This window comes from Seriola aureovittata, chromosome 12, assembly GCF_021018895.1.
Source record: "Seriola aureovittata isolate HTS-2021-v1 ecotype China chromosome 12, ASM2101889v1, whole genome shotgun sequence".
NCBI classification, from domain to species: Eukaryota; Metazoa; Chordata; class Actinopteri; order Carangiformes; family Carangidae; genus Seriola; species Seriola aureovittata.
The window spans coordinates 25,274,838-25,295,161 of NC_079375.1; the positions used below are offsets into that span (position 1 = coordinate 25,274,838).

A 20,324-nucleotide genomic window follows, 5' to 3' on the forward strand; every position below is an offset into this window, starting at 1 on the left:
GCGCTGTGGCTTTGATGTGAGTGACATGAATCACCGGTTGTGTGTCTCGTGTGTCTCAGTTCGTACCTCCACTGTCGCTGGGCCGACCTGGAGGAGCTGGAGAAGGACAAGAGAATACACCAGAAGGTGAAGAGGTACAAGGCCAAGCAGCAACTCAACAGCTTCATAACTGAGGTGAGAAACTCTGCAGCGCAGTTATCCCGTTACCTTACACTGCATTACATTACAGTGGCTCCGCAAAGTATTCAGACCCCAGGTTTAATTGTTAATGGGTTTTTAGAAAATTTAGCGGGAAAAAACAAAACGGAAATCTTTAATTTATTAAAGATAGATTAACATCTGTCCAAAAACGGGTCGGACCAATCACAACCATTAATCCAAACTGGGGGCGATGACTGACACAGAACAGCTACTGCAGTATTTTTCATTAACAACCAAGATGGCTGCTGCTGCTGCTGACGTGAAGAGATGTGTTCTGTATTTTTATGTCTGTACGTTTTCTCTAGAAGAAGAACCGCTCTTTCGCTGTAGTCTGTAGTTTTTACATTAAATCTCCAACATGATAAGAAGTGTGCAAAGAGTAGAGGGCTCTGACTACTTCCTGAAACCAGTGTGCAAACGTGAGTCAAACCAACTGAGAACTGCATCACTTGGACTATTCGCCGTATTGTTGAAAGTCTGTGCAGCTCAAACTAATAGATTCAGATTAACAGTTTCCAGCAGTCGAGCGCTGCCGACCTCACCCGAACATATGGCGTGAGCCCCACCTATCGTAAAAACCCGTCTCCTCGGTTCTAACAGTAAAACTCCCAATTGCTTTTCCCTCCAGATGGACGACGAGCCTTTTAACCCGGACTATGTGGAGGTGGACCGTGTCCTGGACATTTCAGAGAGCACAGATGAAAACGGAGAGGTGCTTTGATCTCTTCCTGTCATCTTTTCACGGGTTTGAGCCTCTTTTCTCTCTCTCTCTCTCTCGTCTCTCTCCACACTCACCAAGCCATCTCGTGTTTGTGCGCAGACGGTGACCTTATATCTGGTGAAATGGTGCAGCCTGCCTTACGAAGACTCCACCTGGGAGCTGAAGGCCGACATCGAGCAATCCAAGATAGAGGAGTTTGAACGCATCACAGCACGCACACCCAACACTAAGAGAGTGGTAAGTTCTGTGCTTCAGATGATTATGAAAACAAACACGATTGAGATAAAATGATTTCATCCCGCCTACAAAACCCCCCCCTCAATCCACTTCCTGGTTACGCTTCAGCGTACGTTAGCAACATACGTAGGAGTGCGTCATCTTTAACTTATATCGTTATTTTATGTTTTATCTTTTCTGGCAGTGCTTGGTTTTAGCTTGGTTGATGCGTCGTTGTATATTTGAGTATATTTTTATATCATATTTTGATATATGTTATTTATTAGTTTTTTATTAGTCTTTCCATTTAATTATTAAGTATTTAAACCCGTTAAATAATCGTGATTGTGAATTTTGCCATAATCGAGCAGCCGTGTTTGTGTGTGTGTGTGTGTGTGTGTGTGTGTGTGTGTGTGTGTGTGTGTGTGTGTGTGAGACGCTCTTTTGGGTGCTATCAGTGTCCCAGCCTCCTTGTAGCCGTGTGCACGTGTGTGTGCGTTGGCCTGCTGCCTGCTCCCTCCTCCTGCAGATTTACAGCTCCCTTAATGCTCTGCTCAGGGCCACGTTCTTGTGGTCTTACACATTCACACACACGCCCTGCTCCTGTGGCCGGTCCAAACCACTAACAGTGTGTTTAATGCTGAACAGAAGCAGCTGACTGGCTGTGATCTTTCCCTCTTTTCTTTTCCCTCTGTCCATCTTTTTAACTACTGCCTACTGTTTCTCCTTAAGGACCACGTTAGAAGCGCTCCATCACACAGCGGCAGTATTTGGTGCCAGTTATATTTTTAACTAGCAAGTGTGGTTGAGGGGGATGGTCGGTTGGACAGAAACGTGTATCCACAACGTTTGGACCACTTGTGGCGAACATTAAACTTCCCCATCTTCTCTTCGTGTGGGAAAGTAGAAGGAATTTCCTCCTCGCCCTGAAAGCACCGTGTTTACTGTAACTTTTAGTGTCTTTATAAGAAACTCCAAAATCAGCGAATCATCACGCTTTGGAAGAAGAAAAAGAAGAAACCCTTTACTGTCATTGAAAGCTCTGGATACAATGAGCGCTAATGAAATAAGATAAAACATATAAAAAAGAAAGTTGATAAATCTTCTATCAATCCCCTTATTGAGTGATTCAGCTCCAGACGTTGCCGTGACACCCAGATCTAAATCCATCTGCACCCTTTCAAAAAAAAAAATCACCATCACACTTCACTGATCAGAGGGATTAATGAAGCTCTGTGCCATTTAATAACCCTTCTAAATCATTTTCCCTGCGTCTAGGATCGGCCTCCTGCAGCCGACTGGAAGAAGCTGGAGGGCTCCAGAGAATACAGGAACAGCAACACACTCAGGGAATACCAGCTCGAAGGTCTCAACTGGCTAACCTTCAACTGGTACAACTCGTAAGTCGCAGCTCATCTTTATTTTTGTAAAGGTGAAGTCCCCAGCTGCAGGTGGACGTAGTCTTCAGCGGACATTAAAGTCATATCGTAGATTTTCTTGAATGTCATGGAAATATTGAATTAATGAATAATCTCTCCGTATAAGAAACGGGAGAGTTTTCCAGCAGTTAGAGTAGTAGTAGTGTGTTTTACATTAGATCAGTGGAGTGGAAGACAGACTCTCCCCTTTTAGAAAAGCAGCATTAATAAACCAGGAGGGAAAGTCTTTTAGATGGTTTAGATCATTGACTCATGTAAAAGTCATGGGGTTTTACAGCCGACGTGGGACTAGTCTTTGGTAACTTGCAGTCTTTACCGGTTTAGTGACACTGAATTAAAAACATTAACGATAAAACGCGGATCCTGCACGCTGCCCTCACCGTGTTGCCCGTCCTCTGTCCTCCACAGACGTAACTGTATCTTGGCTGACGAGATGGGTCTCGGGAAGACCATCCAGTCCATCACGTTCCTCTATGAGATTTACCTGAAGAGCATTGAGGGGCCGTTCCTCGTCATCGCCCCGCTCTCCACGATCCCCAACTGGGAGCGAGAGTTCAGGACCTGGACCGAGCTCAACGCGGTGGTCTACCACGGCAGCCAGGCCAGCCGCAAGACCATCCAGGCCTACGAGATGTACTACAGAGACGCACAGGTAAACGGGCTGAGACCAGGCTGATAAACGCTTCCTGTAAAGATGATTTTCTGCCTCCTGTTGGTTAAGAAAATGATTATAACTTACCCGTGAGTCAGTGCTTCATCGGCGTAAACACATTTCATACTCTAAATACAGGAGACTGAGAAAGGCGCTGTTGGGGTCTTATTTAATTTCTCTTTTAGTTGGAACAGGTACTTTGTGGAAGAGTAACACAAGAAGAAAGCGGGTAATACTACATGTGTTGACGCCTCTGCAGTACAATAACATTCACAGTTTTGCGTCACTTAAATGTAAACGGTGCATCGGTTTAGAGAGACGATCTTCAGCTTGTATCACCTGATGTCGGCTCAAGAGTAAAGCGATGCACAATTAATCGAAAACACGATGGAGATCGTAATATGCAAATCACAGGAGCTGCAGTTTCTTTTAACGCAGGTAAAAATGTGTCTCACTGTTGTGTATTGTCAGCACCACAAGTGTTGTGGTGCCACAGATCATATTTCTATAAGGAACATGTTCGTTTGGAGCAAGACGCAACAAAAATCATTTTTAATAATAATAATGAAACGTAAAAATGATCGTTCCACCTGAAATCGCGATATTTCAGTCGGCGCTAATTGAAACGTTACTGTTCAGCAATGTGACACAGTTCTGAGTGAAAGAAAACCACAGACAGGGTTGAGTCTTGGCTAATATGCCGTGGTGCGAAGCTGTGGAGAGGGGTGGAGCTGTAGACGACACCAGATCAAGCGTCGGCGTTTGTGACTTCCTGTTGGAGGGCTTGTGCACAGATCATGAGTCCTCATCTTCTCATTTTTGTCATTTTGTCAAAACCGTCTCGTCTCACATCGAAGCACTAAAGCCTTGTGCTTTTACCTCTTCAGATTATGTTGTAATATTTGTTTTTCATCTGCTCCAGCCGTGTTTCCTGCACTTGGCAGCTGCAGGTTTGTTGCTTTTTAGCCTGGGAAAAACTCAGGGTTGACCTACCGGGTTGATAACCGCCGTCATGTGACCGCTCGGCGTGATTGCGGCCGTCGGGCTCGATGAAACCAGATAACGGGAAGATAATCCTGAGTGTGTCGAACTTGCGTCGCAGCACAGGAGACGAACACAAAGTGAACTCAGTGAAACCGTTCATACCGTTGTTGACTGCCACAAGTGCGACTTTATCTTGAGCTTCTCTCCACGTCTCCTCACTAACGTGTGGAGCTGCTGTGGCCCGGTTACTTTTGACCTAAAACTCTCTCCCTCCCAGCTCCACTGGGTAAGATAATAAAAGAAGTTGGGAACAAATACATTTTAGATTATTCTTATTAACCTTCATTCTTTCCCCTTCCTCCTCCTGCCTCCCTCCCCCCAGGGTAAGATAATAAAGGGAGCGTATCGGTTTCACGCAGTGATAACAACCTTTGAGATGATTCTGGCGGATTGTCCGGAGCTTCGCAGCATCCCATGGCGCTGCGTGGTGATAGATGAAGCCCACCGCCTCAAAAACCGAAACTGCAAACTACTGGAAGGACTCAAGATGATGGACATGGTGAGTTTGTGGTATCTTTGTTTGTAATGCAGGGAGTCAGGAAGAGGTTCGTGTTTACAGTTTGTTTGATATAAGTTAATTATGTTTTGTCTAGCTGGAAGTTTTTCAAAGTTGGACAAATTATCCCAGTGCCTCTGTTTTTATATGATAATATAATTCCTCTGTCCTCCTCTTCAGAGGTTAAAATGCTGTCGGCATCCTGCTTTCAATTTTAGAAACTCTAAATACGTCTTTCCTGTCCCCGCTTTCTCTTCAGGAGCACAAAGTCCTGTTGACAGGAACTCCCCTCCAGAACACTGTGGAGGAGCTCTTCAGCTTACTCAACTTCCTGGAGCCGGAGAGATTCCCATCTGAGCAGACGTTCATGACTGAATTTGGAGACCTTAAGACTGAAGAACAGGTAAATAGTCGACTCACCCCCCCCCCCCCCTCTCCAAGTTCTGTGCAGTTTCCCTCTATTCCCAGTGAGTGTTAATGTCGCCTCTGGTGTGTTTCAGGTTCAGAAACTGCAAGGCATTCTGAAGCCCATGATGTTGAGAAGACTGAAGGAGGACGTGGAGAAGAACTTGGCCCCGAAAGAGGAGACCATCATCGAGGTCAGGACTGTGATCTCTGGTGTCAGAACAGCTGAAGCTTAAACCCTGTTAGAAATACTCAACAAGTGTTTCAGATGCTCGTGTCTCAAGAAATAAAAAGAAAAATTTAATCTGCTGTTGCTGCTGTTGTCAGGTGGAGCTCACCAACATCCAGAAGAAATACTATCGGGCCATTCTGGAGAAGAACTTCTCCTTCTTGTCCAAAGGAGGTGTAGGAGGAGGAGGAGGTGGCGGCGGCGGCGGGGGAGGAGCCAACGTACCCAACCTCCTCAACACCATGATGGAGCTGAGGAAATGCTGCAACCACCCCTACCTCATTAACGGTACACAAACTCCTCCGAAGCCACAGCAGAAAGACTCGGCGAGCGGATCATTTCTTATCTGATGAGTTGTATTTGCTGTTTCCTCTCGTCCAGGAGCGGAAGAGAAGATCATCGAGGAATTCAGGGACTCACAAGGAGGCAGGGCCGACATACCAGAAATGGCTCTCCAGGCCATGATCCAGGCTGCCGGCAAGTTGGTGCTCATCGACAAGCTGCTGCCCAAACTGAAGGCCGGAGGACACCGAGTCCTGGTCTTCAGTCAGATGGTCCGCTGTCTGGACATCCTGGAGGATTACCTGATCCAGAGACGGTGAGAACAAGACACAAATTGTAGCGTTTCTTGATCCCAGTGCCGAGCCAAATGAAAGCGATTCACACCTGTTCTCCAAACACGTGTTCAGATATCCCTATGAGCGCATAGACGGCAGAGTTCGCGGTAACCTGCGGCAGGCAGCCATCGACCGGTTCTCCAGACCGGACTCGGACCGTTTCGTATTCCTGCTGTGTACGAGAGCCGGAGGACTGGGCATCAACCTGACGGCAGCCGACACCTGCATCATCTTCGACTCTGACTGGAACCCTCAGAACGACCTGCAGGTACGAGATGACTGATATTACACAGGCCGTCGGTCATTTCCTGTGACTCTCTCTGCTGTGACTCTCACTCCTGTGACTCCTGTGACTCTCACTCCTGTGACTCCTGTGACTCTCACTCCTGTGACTCTCACTCCTGTGACTCTCACTGCTGTGACTCTCACTCCTGTGACTCCTGTGACTCTCACTCCTGTGACTCTCACTCCTGTGACTCCTGTGACTCTCACTCCTGTGACTCCTGTGACTCTCACTCCTGTGACTCTCACTCCTGTGACTCCTGTGACTCTCACTCCTGTGACTCTCACTCCTGTGACTCCTGTGACTCTCACTCCTGTGACTCCTGTGACTCTCACTCCTGTGACTCTCACTCCTGTGACTCCTGTGACTCTCACTCCTGTGACTCTCACTCCTGTGACTCTCTCTCCTGTGACTCCTGTGACTCTCACTGCTGTGACTCTCACTCCTGTGACTCTCACTCCTGTGACTCCTGTGACTCTCACTCCTGTGACTCTCTCTCCTGTGACTCCTGTGACTCTGACTCCTGTGACTCTCACTCCTCTGACTCTCACTCCTCTGACTCTCACTCCTCTGACTCTCACTGCTGTGACTCTCACTCCTGTGACTCTCACTCCTGTGACTCTCACTCCTGTGACTCTCTCTCCTGTGACTCCTGTGACTCTGACTCCTGTGACTCTCACTCCTCTGACTCTCACTCCTCTGACTCTCACTCCTCTGACTCTCACTGCTGTGACTCTCACTCCTGTGACTCTCACTCCTGTGACTCACTCTCCTGTGACTCTCACTGCTGTGACTCACTCTCCTGTGACTCTCTCTCCTGTGACTCTCTCTCCTGTGACTCTCACTCCTCTGACTCTCACTCCTCTGACTCTCACTGCTGTGACTCTCACTCCTGTGACTCTCACTCCTGTGACTCTCACTCCTGTGACTCACTCTCCTGTGACTCTCTCTCCTGTGACTCTCACTCCTCTGACTCTCACTCCTCTGACTCTCACTGCTGTGACTCTCTCTCCTGTGACTCTCACACCTGTGACTCTCACACCTGTGACTCTCACTGCTGTGACTCTCTCTCCTGTGACTCTCACACCTGTGACTCACTCCTGTGAAATTCTTTGTAGAAACAACGTTTATGAAACTCTTAATGAAGCTCTGCCCTCCCTCCCCTCCCCTCCCCTCCCCTCCCCTCCCCTCCCCTCCCCTCCCCTCCCTCCCTTCAGGCGCAGGCCAGGTGTCATCGTATCGGCCAATCGAAGGCGGTCAAGATCTACCGCCTGATCACCAGGAACAGCTACGAGAGGGAGATGTTCGACAAGGCCAGTCTGAAGCTGGGGCTGGACAAGGCCGTGCTGCAGAGCATGAGCGGACGGGAAAACGCCAACAGCGGGGTGAGACTCCGCTCACACACCCGCTGTCTACATCAATGACTTCAGGTTAATTTGTCCTTAACTAAACGCTTCCCCGTGCGGTCCAGGTCCAGCAGCTGTCCAAGAAGGAGATCGAGGACTTGCTGAGAAAGGGAGCGTACGGCGCTCTGATGGACGAGGAAGACGAAGGCTCTAAATTCTGCGAGGAAGACATCGACCAGATCCTCCAGAGACGAACGCACACCATCACCATAGAGTCCGAGGGGAAGGGCTCGACATTTGCTAAGGTAAAAAAAAAAACGTTACTCGCACAGTTGGTTCACCCTGTGACGTGTGTGTGATGCGGCGTTGACCATGTTCTCCTCCTCGTCGTCTCCAGGCCAGTTTTGTTGCAACCGGCAACCGAACGGACATTTCTCTTGAGGATCCAGACTTCTGGCAGAAATGGGCCAAGAAAGCTGAGCTGGACCTGGACGCCATCAATGGACGAGTAATATACGCAAACACACACACACACACACACACACACACACACTTGCAACTGTACACTCATACTGTGAACACCTGTAGTACCTGCAATGTAAAACCCACTCACAGAGCACAGACAGAGAACATCGCACCGTGCATCCATACAAAGTCTTACACCCACTCAGGTGTAAATGGGTTTTTAAAACTCGGATAAACCTGCTAATAATAAAACTTCGGACTGAGTGCACACACAAACACACACACACACACACACACACACACACACACACACAGAGGATAAAGTAAAGTGGATAAAGCTGCTAGTCGCCGTGTGAACTGGTGGAACAGATCTGTCGAGTCTCAACCTCGAGTTGATTCTCCTGTTAAAGCGTCAAAGTTGTTGTGTGTGTTTTTTCTAAAGCTATCGCTCTTTTGTAGCCGTGGTGTTTCTGGTGTTGGGTATTTATCAGGTCTGATCAGCATTGATGTAAACAAGTCTACTGCAGAGTCATGTGACCCGGGCGTGAATGCCGATTGTTCCCCTTTTCCATCGCGGACAAAAGCCCGATGTTAGCGGGTCTTAGCGGGTTTCTTTTGACCAGTGGAAAAGAGGCTCTACACACACATACACATACACACACACACACACACACACACACAGACACACACACACACACTCGGTGGCGTCCCCTTATTGAAAGGGGACGAGCGGTGGGAATTTGTTTGGGAGAGGAAAGAGAGAGCGAACAGGAGGGAGGCAGAGAGAGAGATTAATATTGACAGTTGAAAATCTCCTCTCTTCCTTAATTACCCATGTTTCCCTGCTTGTGTGTGTGTGTGTGTGTGTGTGTGTGTGTGTGTGAGTGTGTGTGTGTGTGTGTGTGTGTGTGTTTGAGTGTGTGTGTTTGAGTGAGAGAGCGTAAGCTGCTTAGCTCCACTTAACAGAGCACAGATGCTTGGAGGGTACAGAGATATCACTTAGGCAAGCGCTCTCTCACACACACACACACACACACACACACACACACACACAAACACACACACACACAAACACACACACACAATCTGAATCACATTCTTCCGCACACACTGAGACGCTCTGCGAACAGGCGTCTTCATACTCTTCCTCTCCTTCCCTCTTTATATCTGCTCACTTGTTTTCTTAGGACCCTACACTGACACACTTACTCCGACACCGGCCGCTTCCCGCAGATTTCTCTTTTAACGTGAGACGTTAAAATGGAAACGACTGCAGCGCCGTGTGATAATTGTGGAACTAACTACTGCCCTGTTTGCACACATTAATGGGACTGTAAGAGGGCGGGGGGGGGGGGAATCAAATTAATTGAACAAAAGTGTAATTCATTAGACAACATAATTAATGTCAGTTTATGTTTGAGCTGGGAACCAATTTTCTCAGCATCGGAAATGAAACATGGGTCTAAATATCCAACTAATCAGATTCCATATAGTCACATGGTTCACGAGGAAGAATTTACAAATAGGCCGCGTTACAGGAATAAAGCAGCATCGGTAGATTTCAGGCCAGCTGTAATTGAAACCACGTTCTTGGTGGGAGAAACACAAAACAGTCTTGGCCATAAAGAGATGCAGACTAAACGTTTTCTCCATTGGGTTTCAGAACACGCTGGTGATCGACACGCCGAGGGTGAGGAAGCAGACGCGGCACTACAGCAGCGTCAAAGAGGAGGAGATGCTGGAGTTCTCGGAGCTGGAGAGCGACGAGGACGAACCGAGCAAACCCTCGTCCAAACCTCGACGGCCCCAAGACAAAGCCCAGGGGTACCCCCGATCTGAGTGCTTCAGAGTGGAGAAGAACCTGCTGGTTTACGGGTCAGTCACAAGTTTCCTACTCAATGATACATGAATGATTCAGTAAATTAGGTACTCGTGGGGGCGGGGGGGGCGGGGCTAAATAAACCTGAAACCTCCTCAGTACAGAGAGAGAGTTAGCATTAGCACAGCCGCTAACACTGTGTCAGCCACTGCCAGTCACAAGCTAACAAACTGTCTGCTAGTCTCTGGTTCTGGTCTCCTGCTCTGAGTCTGGGTCTGACTGAGGCTCAAACATGTGGCTGAGTCTCTGATGTTTCCTCCTCTCACCATCTTGATGCTCTCTGCTCTTTCACCTGTCCACCTGGAGCCAGCAGGTGGTGGGCGGGGCATAAGGCTGATCCAGTTTACTCAACCAGGAAGTGAGAGAAGACGAGCTTCAGACCCAGATTTTGGATTTTTGTTTTTACACTTTTTATGTGTGAAAATCTTTTTAAAAAATATGAATCATGGAGTTTAAAACGTTTCTGGAGGAACTTAAAGTTAACTTTAAGCTAACTCCGGTGTTGAACTGTTCCTTTTTAAACATACAGCGATGACATGTACGAAGGAGGATCAAAGGACCCTGAGAATAATAATGCAAATGACAATAAAGCTCCATTCAGCTTATCGTTTGTTTTAAATACAACAGGTATGAAAAGTAAAAGTCCGACATGAAAGGATTGTGTCGGAACAAAACATCACTGAAGCAGTGAATTCAGAAGGAGAAGAGAGAATCGTTGTGGTGGATGTGGAGTCATGCAGCCGGATGGAGTTCATCACTCTGCTAATGTGTGTGTTAATAGATGCAGACCTGCGCAGGGAGTGATTTAGTAGACAGACATCTCGCGCCTCAAGGCCGTCGACACGCACATGGTCAATAATAATCGCTGCTGCCTGCAAACACAATCATGCACACACACACACACACACACACACACACACACACACACTGGTATACAGCAGGCGTGCTCATTGTAGTGCGCACACAGTGACCTTGGAGAGCACGGGACAGGTTTTAATCTCACATACAGACGGCTGACTAATGATAAGCCTGTCACACACTTTTTAAACTTAAAAAAAAACAAAAAAAACACAAAAATACATCCAGATTCTCTTCAGGCGCTTCCCGTCAGCTCTGACTTTATTTCTGGTTTATTTAGATCTAAATAACGACGTTTTAATTAACTGGGACATAACTTAAGTTTCTGCTAATCCGTGCATCTTAACTCGGACGTGTAGTTGTACAAAACAAACGTACAGTCGTCAGAGATAGGAGCGCAGTATACTGCACACAGAGGCAAATTGACACACTTACCACAGATAGTGATTATCTGGTGAACGCGGCCATTTTCACGGTTGACTTGGCGTGACTGTGTGTGTGACTGTGTGTGTGTGTGTGTGTGTGTGTGTAAGAAAGAAGAGTTGTGCTAGTGAGATGTCAGCGTTGTTATTGTTACAGTCTAGTCTTGTGGCCCGAGGCTGTAGGACACACTGACTGGGCCCGTCCTCTCCACTCAGCACTCTGTTGTCTTTTCCCATCAGCCCTCGCTCTCTCTCTCGCGCTCTCTCTCTATCGCTCGCTCACCCGAACCCACCATTTTACCCTTTCTGAAATAGTCCAGTGTAATCCTGGTTCACATGGTTCAGTGAAGATGGGGGAACAGCAGTGGAAAAATTTTTGGTCGAGAACCGGACCACCACGTCAGACTGTAGGGTCGCTCGGTCTCTGGTGGAGGTGGGGGGGTGGGCAGGTTCTACTGGGATCATGAAGACACACACACACACACACACACACACACACACACACACACACACAGAGGGATGAGAGCCCAGCACTCATCAGTGTCTGCTACTGGAGTGTGATGGATGTCTCGGATGCAGAAAAAATTATTCGGGCGACATGAAAGATCAGGGTCATGTGAGTGAGTAGTGTGGCACAGGATTACAAACTGTCTGACAGACTTATTAAAATAATTTTTTTTAAAACTCCTCCAGTGTAAAGGTGTGTGTCCATGTGTAGTGTGATTATAGATCAGCTCTAGCTTCTATATTAATACTGTGAAAGTATCAAAGCCTCAGTCCACAGAGAAATGCACACAGCCTGTATTCAGAAACTGAGCCTTAAAACCAGCCGTCAGGACTTCTGGAACTTTGTGATGTCACAACAAAGCAGTCACCAAGCCCCGCCCACCTGGACCCACCATCCAAACCTTGCAGGATTTGGTTTCTCTGAGTGTTCAAATTCACTTCAATACACTTCAAATAAAACAGAAGAAGAAAAAGAGAATATGGAGCTTTAGCTTGAAAATCTTCTCGCCGTCCGTATCAGTCAATGAAGTGTATGTAGTGTGATGATGCTGACGGGCTTCTCCCCTTCCTGTCTCTCCATGTCTCCTCAGCTGGGGAAGGTGGACTGACATCCTGACTCACGGTCGCTTCAAGCGCCCCCTGAAGGAGGCCGACGTGGAAACCATCTGCAGAGCTCTGCTGGCCTACTGCCTGCTGCATTACCGTGGAGACGAGAACATCAAGAGCTTCATCTGGGACCTGATCACCCCGAGTGCAGATGGGACCACCAGGACGCTGACCAACCACTCAGGTAACACACACACACACACACACACACACACACATCTGATTACATTACAGACACAGTATATATGGTTGCAGGGCGGTTGTCAAACCATTGATAAATTAGTCCAAAGACTGATGATGATATGAACAGCTGATTCACTGCAGAGCTTTTTTAAAGTGGTATTGAGCTGATTGTTGAGCTAACACTTCACTGAGCCGAAGTGTAAACAAAGCTTTTTGTCCCCAGGTCTCTCTACTCCAGTTCCTCGGGGTAGGAAGGGCAAGAAGGGGAAGCCCGCGGCCCCGCCTCCACAGACGCCACGAGCCGATTGGCTGGCGAGCTGCAATCCTGACCACTTACTGCAGGAGGACAGCTACAAGAGACACCTGAAACATCACTGTAACAAGTAGTTACCCCACACACACACACACCTACACCTGAAACACCGTGATCGCTAGTGGCCAAAGCATTCGTGTTTAATATTTTTGCGGTGCCACGAACAGTTTCCTAAAGTATCATTGGTTGCATTAAGTTTCCCACAGTGGAAATTTCCGTGGCAACCAAACTGATGTGGGTTGAACTGTGGCTGTTGAACCAGGACGTAGACACGTGGCAGATGTGATGTTTCCTGCACAATTTCAGAAGAAGGCGGCAGTTTCCCTGTCTACTTCCTCTCACTCACTCACTCACTCTCTCTCTCTCTCTCTCTCTCTCTCTCTCTCTTCTCTCTCTCTCTCTCTTCTCTCTCTCTCTCTCTCTCTCTCTCTCTCTCTCTCTCTCTCTCTCTCTCTCTCTCTCTCTCTCTCTCTCATACATACACACACACACACACACACACACACACTTGCTTTGTGGTCAGCTCTCTCTCCTGTTGTCAGGGAGATATGCTTCCTTGCCCTCCGGCTTCAATTCCAAGATTTTTTTTTTCTTCTTGAGGGGGGAACTTTGTTTGTTTGTGTGTGTGTGTGTGTGTGTGTGTGTGTGTGTGTGTGTGGGTCTGGCTGTGTGCCAGGCCAGGTGCTAGGCAGGCAGACCTGTTGGAAGTGGGTGAAAGACACACACAAGCACACACACATAAACACACACACACACTTGGGGGTGATTATGTGGTGCCATCTGCTAGGCTGAAGCACAGCGTTGTGTGGCTAATCAGGCCTGGCACATTGATGGATGAGCAGACACAGCCTGCCAACAACCCCACACACACACACACACACACACACACACACACTGCAACTTGTCCAACTTGCAACTTGATGCACAAACAGACACACACTGCAGAGTAAGTTGCAAATGACTGTCTTTAACCCCCCAAACTAAACTTTTATTCCCTCCTTTCGTGCCACAGCTCTATAACCCTTCAGTTTTTTTGTTTGTTTGTTTTTTTTTTTTCCTTCTCGGCTCCTCCCCCTCATCTCCTCCTCCCAACCCTCACCTCCCCTCCTCTCCTCCTCTGTCCTCTGCTCCAAACGCCATTATTGGCATTAAATCCTGGTGACAAATCTGGTGACAAATGTTTACAGTGAAGCAGATCTCCAAGAGAGCCGTGTTTTTCCGGTGTCGGGAGATCAGATCCGACTCTCACTCTCCAGCATTTGACTGAAGTGATTCGTTTTACTGGAGGAGAGTGATTTCCTCTGCCAGACAGGTTATGTTTTCACGCGTCTGATTCGGTGTGGATCCAGTTAAAGGGGCAGATCCAGGAATTGTTTTATCAATTTCCTCAACATAGGGAGATACTCCCAGATACTTGTCAATATTTCGCCTTGGCGGCTCGTCCTGATGGCCGAGTGATTAGGGCACATACCATATGGGCAGCAGGTCCCTGGTTCCACTCCCGACCCTCATCTCCAAGCCCCCCCCCCCCCCACTCTCTCTCTCTCTGCTGTATTTCCTGTCTCTCTGCACTAAAAACAAAAACTGCTCCAAAATATGAATAAATACATATTTCACCTTGGCGGAGGTTGAGTGACTGAGTACCAGGAACATCTGTAATCTGTAACCACAGGAGATGACCATCTATTCAACATCAGCAGTACAAAACGCTGAAATGAATGAATTATAGTTTTTCCAACCAGAAAAACCTCTCTGGATATTTTCTATCTAAGATCAAAAACTTTTTTTTTTTTTTACATTGTTTGAGGAAGTTGCACCTTTCAGCTGCTTTACATCGGATCCTCCAGTGAAGTCCGTCCAGTGTGAACGGTGTCATCAGGACTTTCTTCAGTAGCTCTTAAACATTATTTAAGTTAAAGAGCCCATTAGTCCATCAACAGACAAATAATCAGGAGTAAATTTAGATCTTGATTTTTTTTTAAGCTGTTTCTGGTTCCAGCTTCTTCAATTTTAGGATTTTCTTTTGTTGCAAGTAAAATATCTTTTACAAAAAGACAAAACATCTAATCTATTGCCGATGTTCAAACCCCAGGAATCTACATCAGACACCAGACAACGCTCCTAGAGAACAGCCTCACTAACTCTCTCGCTGTCTGACTGTTTCTCAGGGTGTTGCTGAGGGTGAGGATGCTGTATTATCTGAGACAGGAAGTCATCGGCGACCAGGCCGAGCGCATCCTGGAAGGAGGCGACTCCAGGTTGGTGGAAACTCCATACTTCTTCCTTTCTGTTTTCATTGTTGTGTCTGTTTCACCACATCGCAGGAACAAAGGAGACACTTTTCTGTCTTTAGACTCAGTTTTCTGTGTGCATGTGTTTCCTCCCCGTACTAGTGACCTCTTCCTGTTGTGGCAGATACATCACGCCAGTTGGTTTATCGGGGGGGGGGGGCAACTAAGCTCTTCTGACTGTTTAATAAGCTATGGCCTGTTATCATTTGGTGCAGGGTCTCTCAGAGCAGCCGTGTTGATGTGGAGGTTGGATGGTGCTACTCACCTTGACTGTTTCCTTGATCTCATTCTGACGGCTCCTTCGCTGCTTCCTCCATCTCTTTCTCCGTCACTCTGCACTTTTCTTGGCATCTCTCCCTCTCTCTCTCTCTCTCTCTCGCTCTCTGCAGCGTACTTCAGCCTATGATCATCTCCCACCCCCCCACCCCCCTCTCCCATCACCCTTTCACCCAGATGTGAATGCATTTATAATTTGGAGCACATGCACTTCATGTTGATCTCTCCCACTCCCTCCCCTCCCCTCTTTCCCTCCCCCCACCCAATGGCTACTGTGACAGACCCTGTGTGTGTGTGTGTGTGTGTGTGTGTGTGTGTGTGTGTGTGTGTGTGTGTACACCAGACGTGAGCATACGGGGTGCTATCATGCCAACATATGCCAGGGGGATTTAGCATGCCAGTCTTGGCGCGCACGCGTATGTGTGCGTTGCCAAGACCGCGCATGCTGCTGTTTGCAGAGATAAGAGACTATTTCCCGGTTTCTTCTCTCCTCCTGACACCCTCAGACTTTCTACGTCCATTGTGTATTGTACCCTTTCTCTTCATAACTAGCAGGAAGCACCATTTTTCTTTTTTTTCTTTATTTATTTTTCATATTTCCATAATGCAGGATTTTTGTTTGTTTGGACACAGAGTTTATCCTGCAGAAACTGTTTTTATTTCCATGCATGAATAATGCTGTTCTTGACCAGATATCTGGTTTTGGTTGATCGGGTTTTTGTAATTTCAGAAATGTGTGAGCGACACCTGCAAGCTCCTCGTAGAGTTTATTTACTGTGACGGAATAATGTGTAGATTTTATTTTAGATCCTTATAAAATCAAAGAATAAAGGTTGATGGGATGTTTATACATTTACGGTGAAAGTAAGAAATTGTGGAAAATAGTAAAATCAGATTTTATAAGATTTTAAGTCAAACGTTTAAATGAGACTAATTTAATTAATAAATGCTGTGAAATCTTTAAGAATATTCCAGAGAGAAAACAACAAATGATTCCTCTGCTTGTGGATAGAACAACATCAATAATGGATTTTTCTACATTGTTTCCATTGTGTTGATCTTGTTCAAGGAGATCGGCGCCCTCCGTCTGACATTGTCCACCGCCGAGCGAGCTGCACGTAGCAGGTTACGCTGTCATGAATTGATGTTGCAGGTCTAGACTTTGAGAAACGGTAATCTTGACATTTGAGGTGATTTAAGTGTAAAATAAACGGGTGGCGTTGGAATTAGATTGTTGTTGTTGTTGTTGTTGTGAGGCCATTTCATTCTTCTAGAATATTTGTAGTTTTACAGTAGTTCGACTTTGAACAAACCTTCAGGTTTCACTTTGTTTCTCCAGGTGTAATCGATCATACTGTGTGTGAGGATCTTCATTTATAGAAACTGTTGGTTGTTGTTTGACCTTGAAGGCGGTCTCCTAGCTGCAGCCAACCACCGTTCTAGCTACATGATGTTTTTATAAATTCAAATATGAAGCAGCCGTTCTTCTCATGTGGACTGTTGTTGACGCATTCTTAGTTTTCGTAGCTCCTCGGTCAAACTAATCAACATTAATACAGGGGTTTGTTTCTCCACTTAATTCGTTTATTTGGGGGAGACCAGTCCCCAACACTATTTTTATATCTTTTAAAGTTCTCGCTCGCTCAAAACAAACCGAGGCTCTGCTGCTACGACTCCTTCAGTGAACTGTAAACCACTAGAAGCAGAACAGTAACGCCAGTGACCGTGTCCAAAGTAATATCAGTGGACATATTGTTTCTTTAGCCTCTCTCTGAGACTATCGCATTTCCATCGTGGTGTATTTGTCAGGACGCGGCGCTGATCCTGCTGCCGGGAGCAGATGCAGCATCTTGGAGAAAGAACTATAACTGACGGCTGCGCAAACGGTTTGTAGGAGAAGTGCGGTGGTGAAGTGAGGTCAGTGGCGTGGCGCTACATTTAGCTGCTTTGCTAGCTTCTTGAAGTCGGACATGTTTGGCGGGGTGATGTGTTCAAGTGTCTGATTTAGGTTTTGGTGGTTGTTCATCCACGGCTTACAGGTGCAGCGTCTTCACCACGGCGACAGCGTGTGTGTGTGTGTGTGTGTGTGTGAACCATCATGCGGCACATGAGTGTAAATCTGGGATAATCTGAACACTTTTTTTCCGATCACCTGACGATTGATCGGTGAATCTCTAGTAGTATTGGAGGATAAACACCGAAGTTTGTTTCGGTGCAGTGATTACGTTCCGTTTCTCCAAACCTCCATTTCACCTTTTTATTGTCAGCTTCTCTAATCTCCGAATCATTAACAGATTGACATTTCCATGACAACAAAACGGATGCCACCAAAGCGGTACTTCCTGTTTAGATCACGATTTGCGTGTAATTTACTGCTGTGAAGGTTAAATATTGAGGTGTCTTCACTTCGAGGTGCGGCTGCACGACGTAACTGAGCAAAACCGTAACGGAATACAACTCCCAGCTGTTTGCACATTAATACTAATTGAATTTGTAGGAAAATAGTTTTTATCTTTGGTTGGCGGCTGACAGTTTACACAATCTGATTACAGCACAAATGGATGGTAATCTAATTTCTGCTGTCCCCTTTTCTCTTTTCCTCATTACGATGATTATTATGATTATTGAAATACAAGACTGTCGCCGTACCGAAGCAAATTGAACACACACGACCAGTTAAGTTTGATTATCAGTAATGTGATATGTTTGTGTCTGCCGCAGCGAGCTGGATATCTGGATTCCCCAGCCGTTCCACGCCGAGGTCCCGGCCGACTGGTGGGACAGCGAGGCCGACAAATCCCTGCTCATCGGCGTCTTCAAACACGGTGAGAAACGTACTTCATACAGATCCAACTCTTCCAACATGGCTGCCGTCTCTCTCTCTCTCACACACACACACACACACACACACACACACACACTCACACTCACACTCACACACTCACTCACTCACTCACTCACTCCAGTGGCTTCCAACCCAGTGAGCATCATTCAACCACACACACACACACACACACACACACACACATCGTAGTCAAACTGGGTGAGCGTGCACACACAAACACATCCCACCCACCTCTGCTGCCACCAGTTGATTGGTGTTGCTATGGCGATAGCGGTACGCAGCTGGTAGGCTCAGTGTGCTATCAGGAGTATGATTGATTGCTGGTTTTACCACTGGCAACGACTGTGTGTGTGTGTAGGTGTGTGTGTAGGTGTGTGTAGGTGTCACAGGTGTTAATGTTGTAAAAAGCTCATCTCAAAGTTATAATGACCAGATCTCTTCACTGTTATTTTTGATCGTCATTTGGAAAACGTGCCGGTTGTGTTAACGTGCCCGTGACCCACCTTTGGGTGCTGACTTGTGAGACTGGATGTGACTCCGTGACACACGGATGAGGGTAATTGTTGTGTGCGCGGAGACCCTCATTCATATTAATTTGGCATAATTGTCATAATTTTTCCATCACCACCCTCTATGAGTCTATTAGGACACACACACACACACACACACACACACACACACAGGAATACAAAAGGACTCACCCATAGTTAATCATAATCCTCATTCACTAGCCTTTACGTGGTGGCGGAGGACAGACAAAACAGTGTGTGTGTGTGTGTGTGTGTGTGGTGTGTGTGTGTGAACCATCATGCGGCACATGAGTGTAAATCTGGGATAATCTGAACACTTTTTTTCCGATCACCTGACGATTGATCGGTGAATCTCTAGTAGTATTGGAGGATAAACACCGAAGTTTGTTTCGGTGCAGTGATTACGTTCCGTTTCTCCAAACCTCCATTTCACCTTTTTATTGTCAGCTTCTCTAATCTCCGAATCATTAACAGATTGACATTTCCATGACAACAAAACGGATGCCACCAAAGCGGTACTTCCTGTTTAGATCACGATTTGCGTGTAATTTACTGCTGTGAAGGTTAAATATTGAGGTGTCTTCACTTCGAGGTGCGGCTGCACGACGTAACTGAGCAAAACCGTAACGGAATACAACTCCCAGCTGTTTGCACATTAATACTAATTGAATTTGTAGGAAAATAGTTTTTATCTTTGGTTGGCGGCTGACAGTTTACACAATCTGATTACAGCACAAATGGATGGTAATCTAATTTCTGCTGTCCCCTTTTCTCTTTTCCTCATTACGATGATTATTATGATTATTGAAATACAAGACTGTCGCCGTACCGAAGCAAATTGAACACACACGACCAGTTAAGTTTGATTATCAGTAATGTGATATGTTTGTGTCTGCCGCAGCGAGCTGGATATCTGGATCCCCAGCCGTTCCACGCCGAGGTCCCGGCCGACTGGTGGGACAGCGAGGCCGACAAATCCCTGCTCATCGGCGTCTTCAAACACGGTGAGAAACGTACTTCATACAGATCCAACTCTTCCAACATGGCTGCCGTCTCTCTCTCTCTCACACACACACACACACACACACACACACACCACACACACACACACACTCACACTCACACACTCACTCACTCACTCACTCACTCCAGTGGCTTCCGACCCAGTGAGCATCATTCAACCACACACACACACACACACACACACACATCGTAGTCAAACTGGGTGAGCGTGCACACACAAACACATCCCACCCACCTCTGCTGCCACCAGTTGATTGGTGTTGCTATGGCGATAGCGGTACGCAGCTGGTAGGCTCAGTGTGCTATCAGGAGTATGATTGATTGCTGGTTTTACCACTGGCAACGACTGTGTGTGTGTGTGTGTAGGTGTGTGTGTAGGTGTGTGTAGGTGTCACAGGTGTTAATGTTGTAAAAAGCTCATCTCAAAGTTATAATGACCAGATCTCTTCACTGTTATTTTGGATCGTCATTTGGAAA

The 20,324-nt window shown here is 46.8% G+C and overlaps 1 protein-coding gene across 1 annotated transcript in view; it reads left to right on the forward strand.

The window, feature by feature from the left end:
- chd7 (chromodomain helicase DNA binding protein 7) overlaps positions 1-20,324 on the forward strand; it is a 72,858-nt gene that overhangs the window by 40,911 nt on the left and 11,623 nt on the right. Inside the window, exons 9-27 of the mRNA XM_056390785.1 lie at positions 60-174; positions 830-913; positions 1,022-1,159; positions 2,417-2,538; positions 2,986-3,229; positions 4,596-4,772; positions 5,029-5,172; positions 5,270-5,368; positions 5,502-5,691; positions 5,785-6,001; positions 6,093-6,288; positions 7,521-7,688; positions 7,775-7,954; positions 8,047-8,157; positions 9,778-9,989; positions 12,371-12,570; positions 12,793-12,952; positions 15,051-15,140; positions 18,171-18,274. Coding sequence (XP_056246760.1) covers positions 60-174; positions 830-913; positions 1,022-1,159; positions 2,417-2,538; positions 2,986-3,229; positions 4,596-4,772; positions 5,029-5,172; positions 5,270-5,368; positions 5,502-5,691; positions 5,785-6,001; positions 6,093-6,288; positions 7,521-7,688; positions 7,775-7,954; positions 8,047-8,157; positions 9,778-9,989; positions 12,371-12,570; positions 12,793-12,952; positions 15,051-15,140; positions 18,171-18,274 — 2,951 coding nt within the window. The remainder of the gene's footprint in view (positions 1-59; positions 175-829; positions 914-1,021; positions 1,160-2,416; positions 2,539-2,985; positions 3,230-4,595; positions 4,773-5,028; positions 5,173-5,269; positions 5,369-5,501; positions 5,692-5,784; positions 6,002-6,092; positions 6,289-7,520; positions 7,689-7,774; positions 7,955-8,046; positions 8,158-9,777; positions 9,990-12,370; positions 12,571-12,792; positions 12,953-15,050; positions 15,141-18,170; positions 18,275-20,324) is intronic.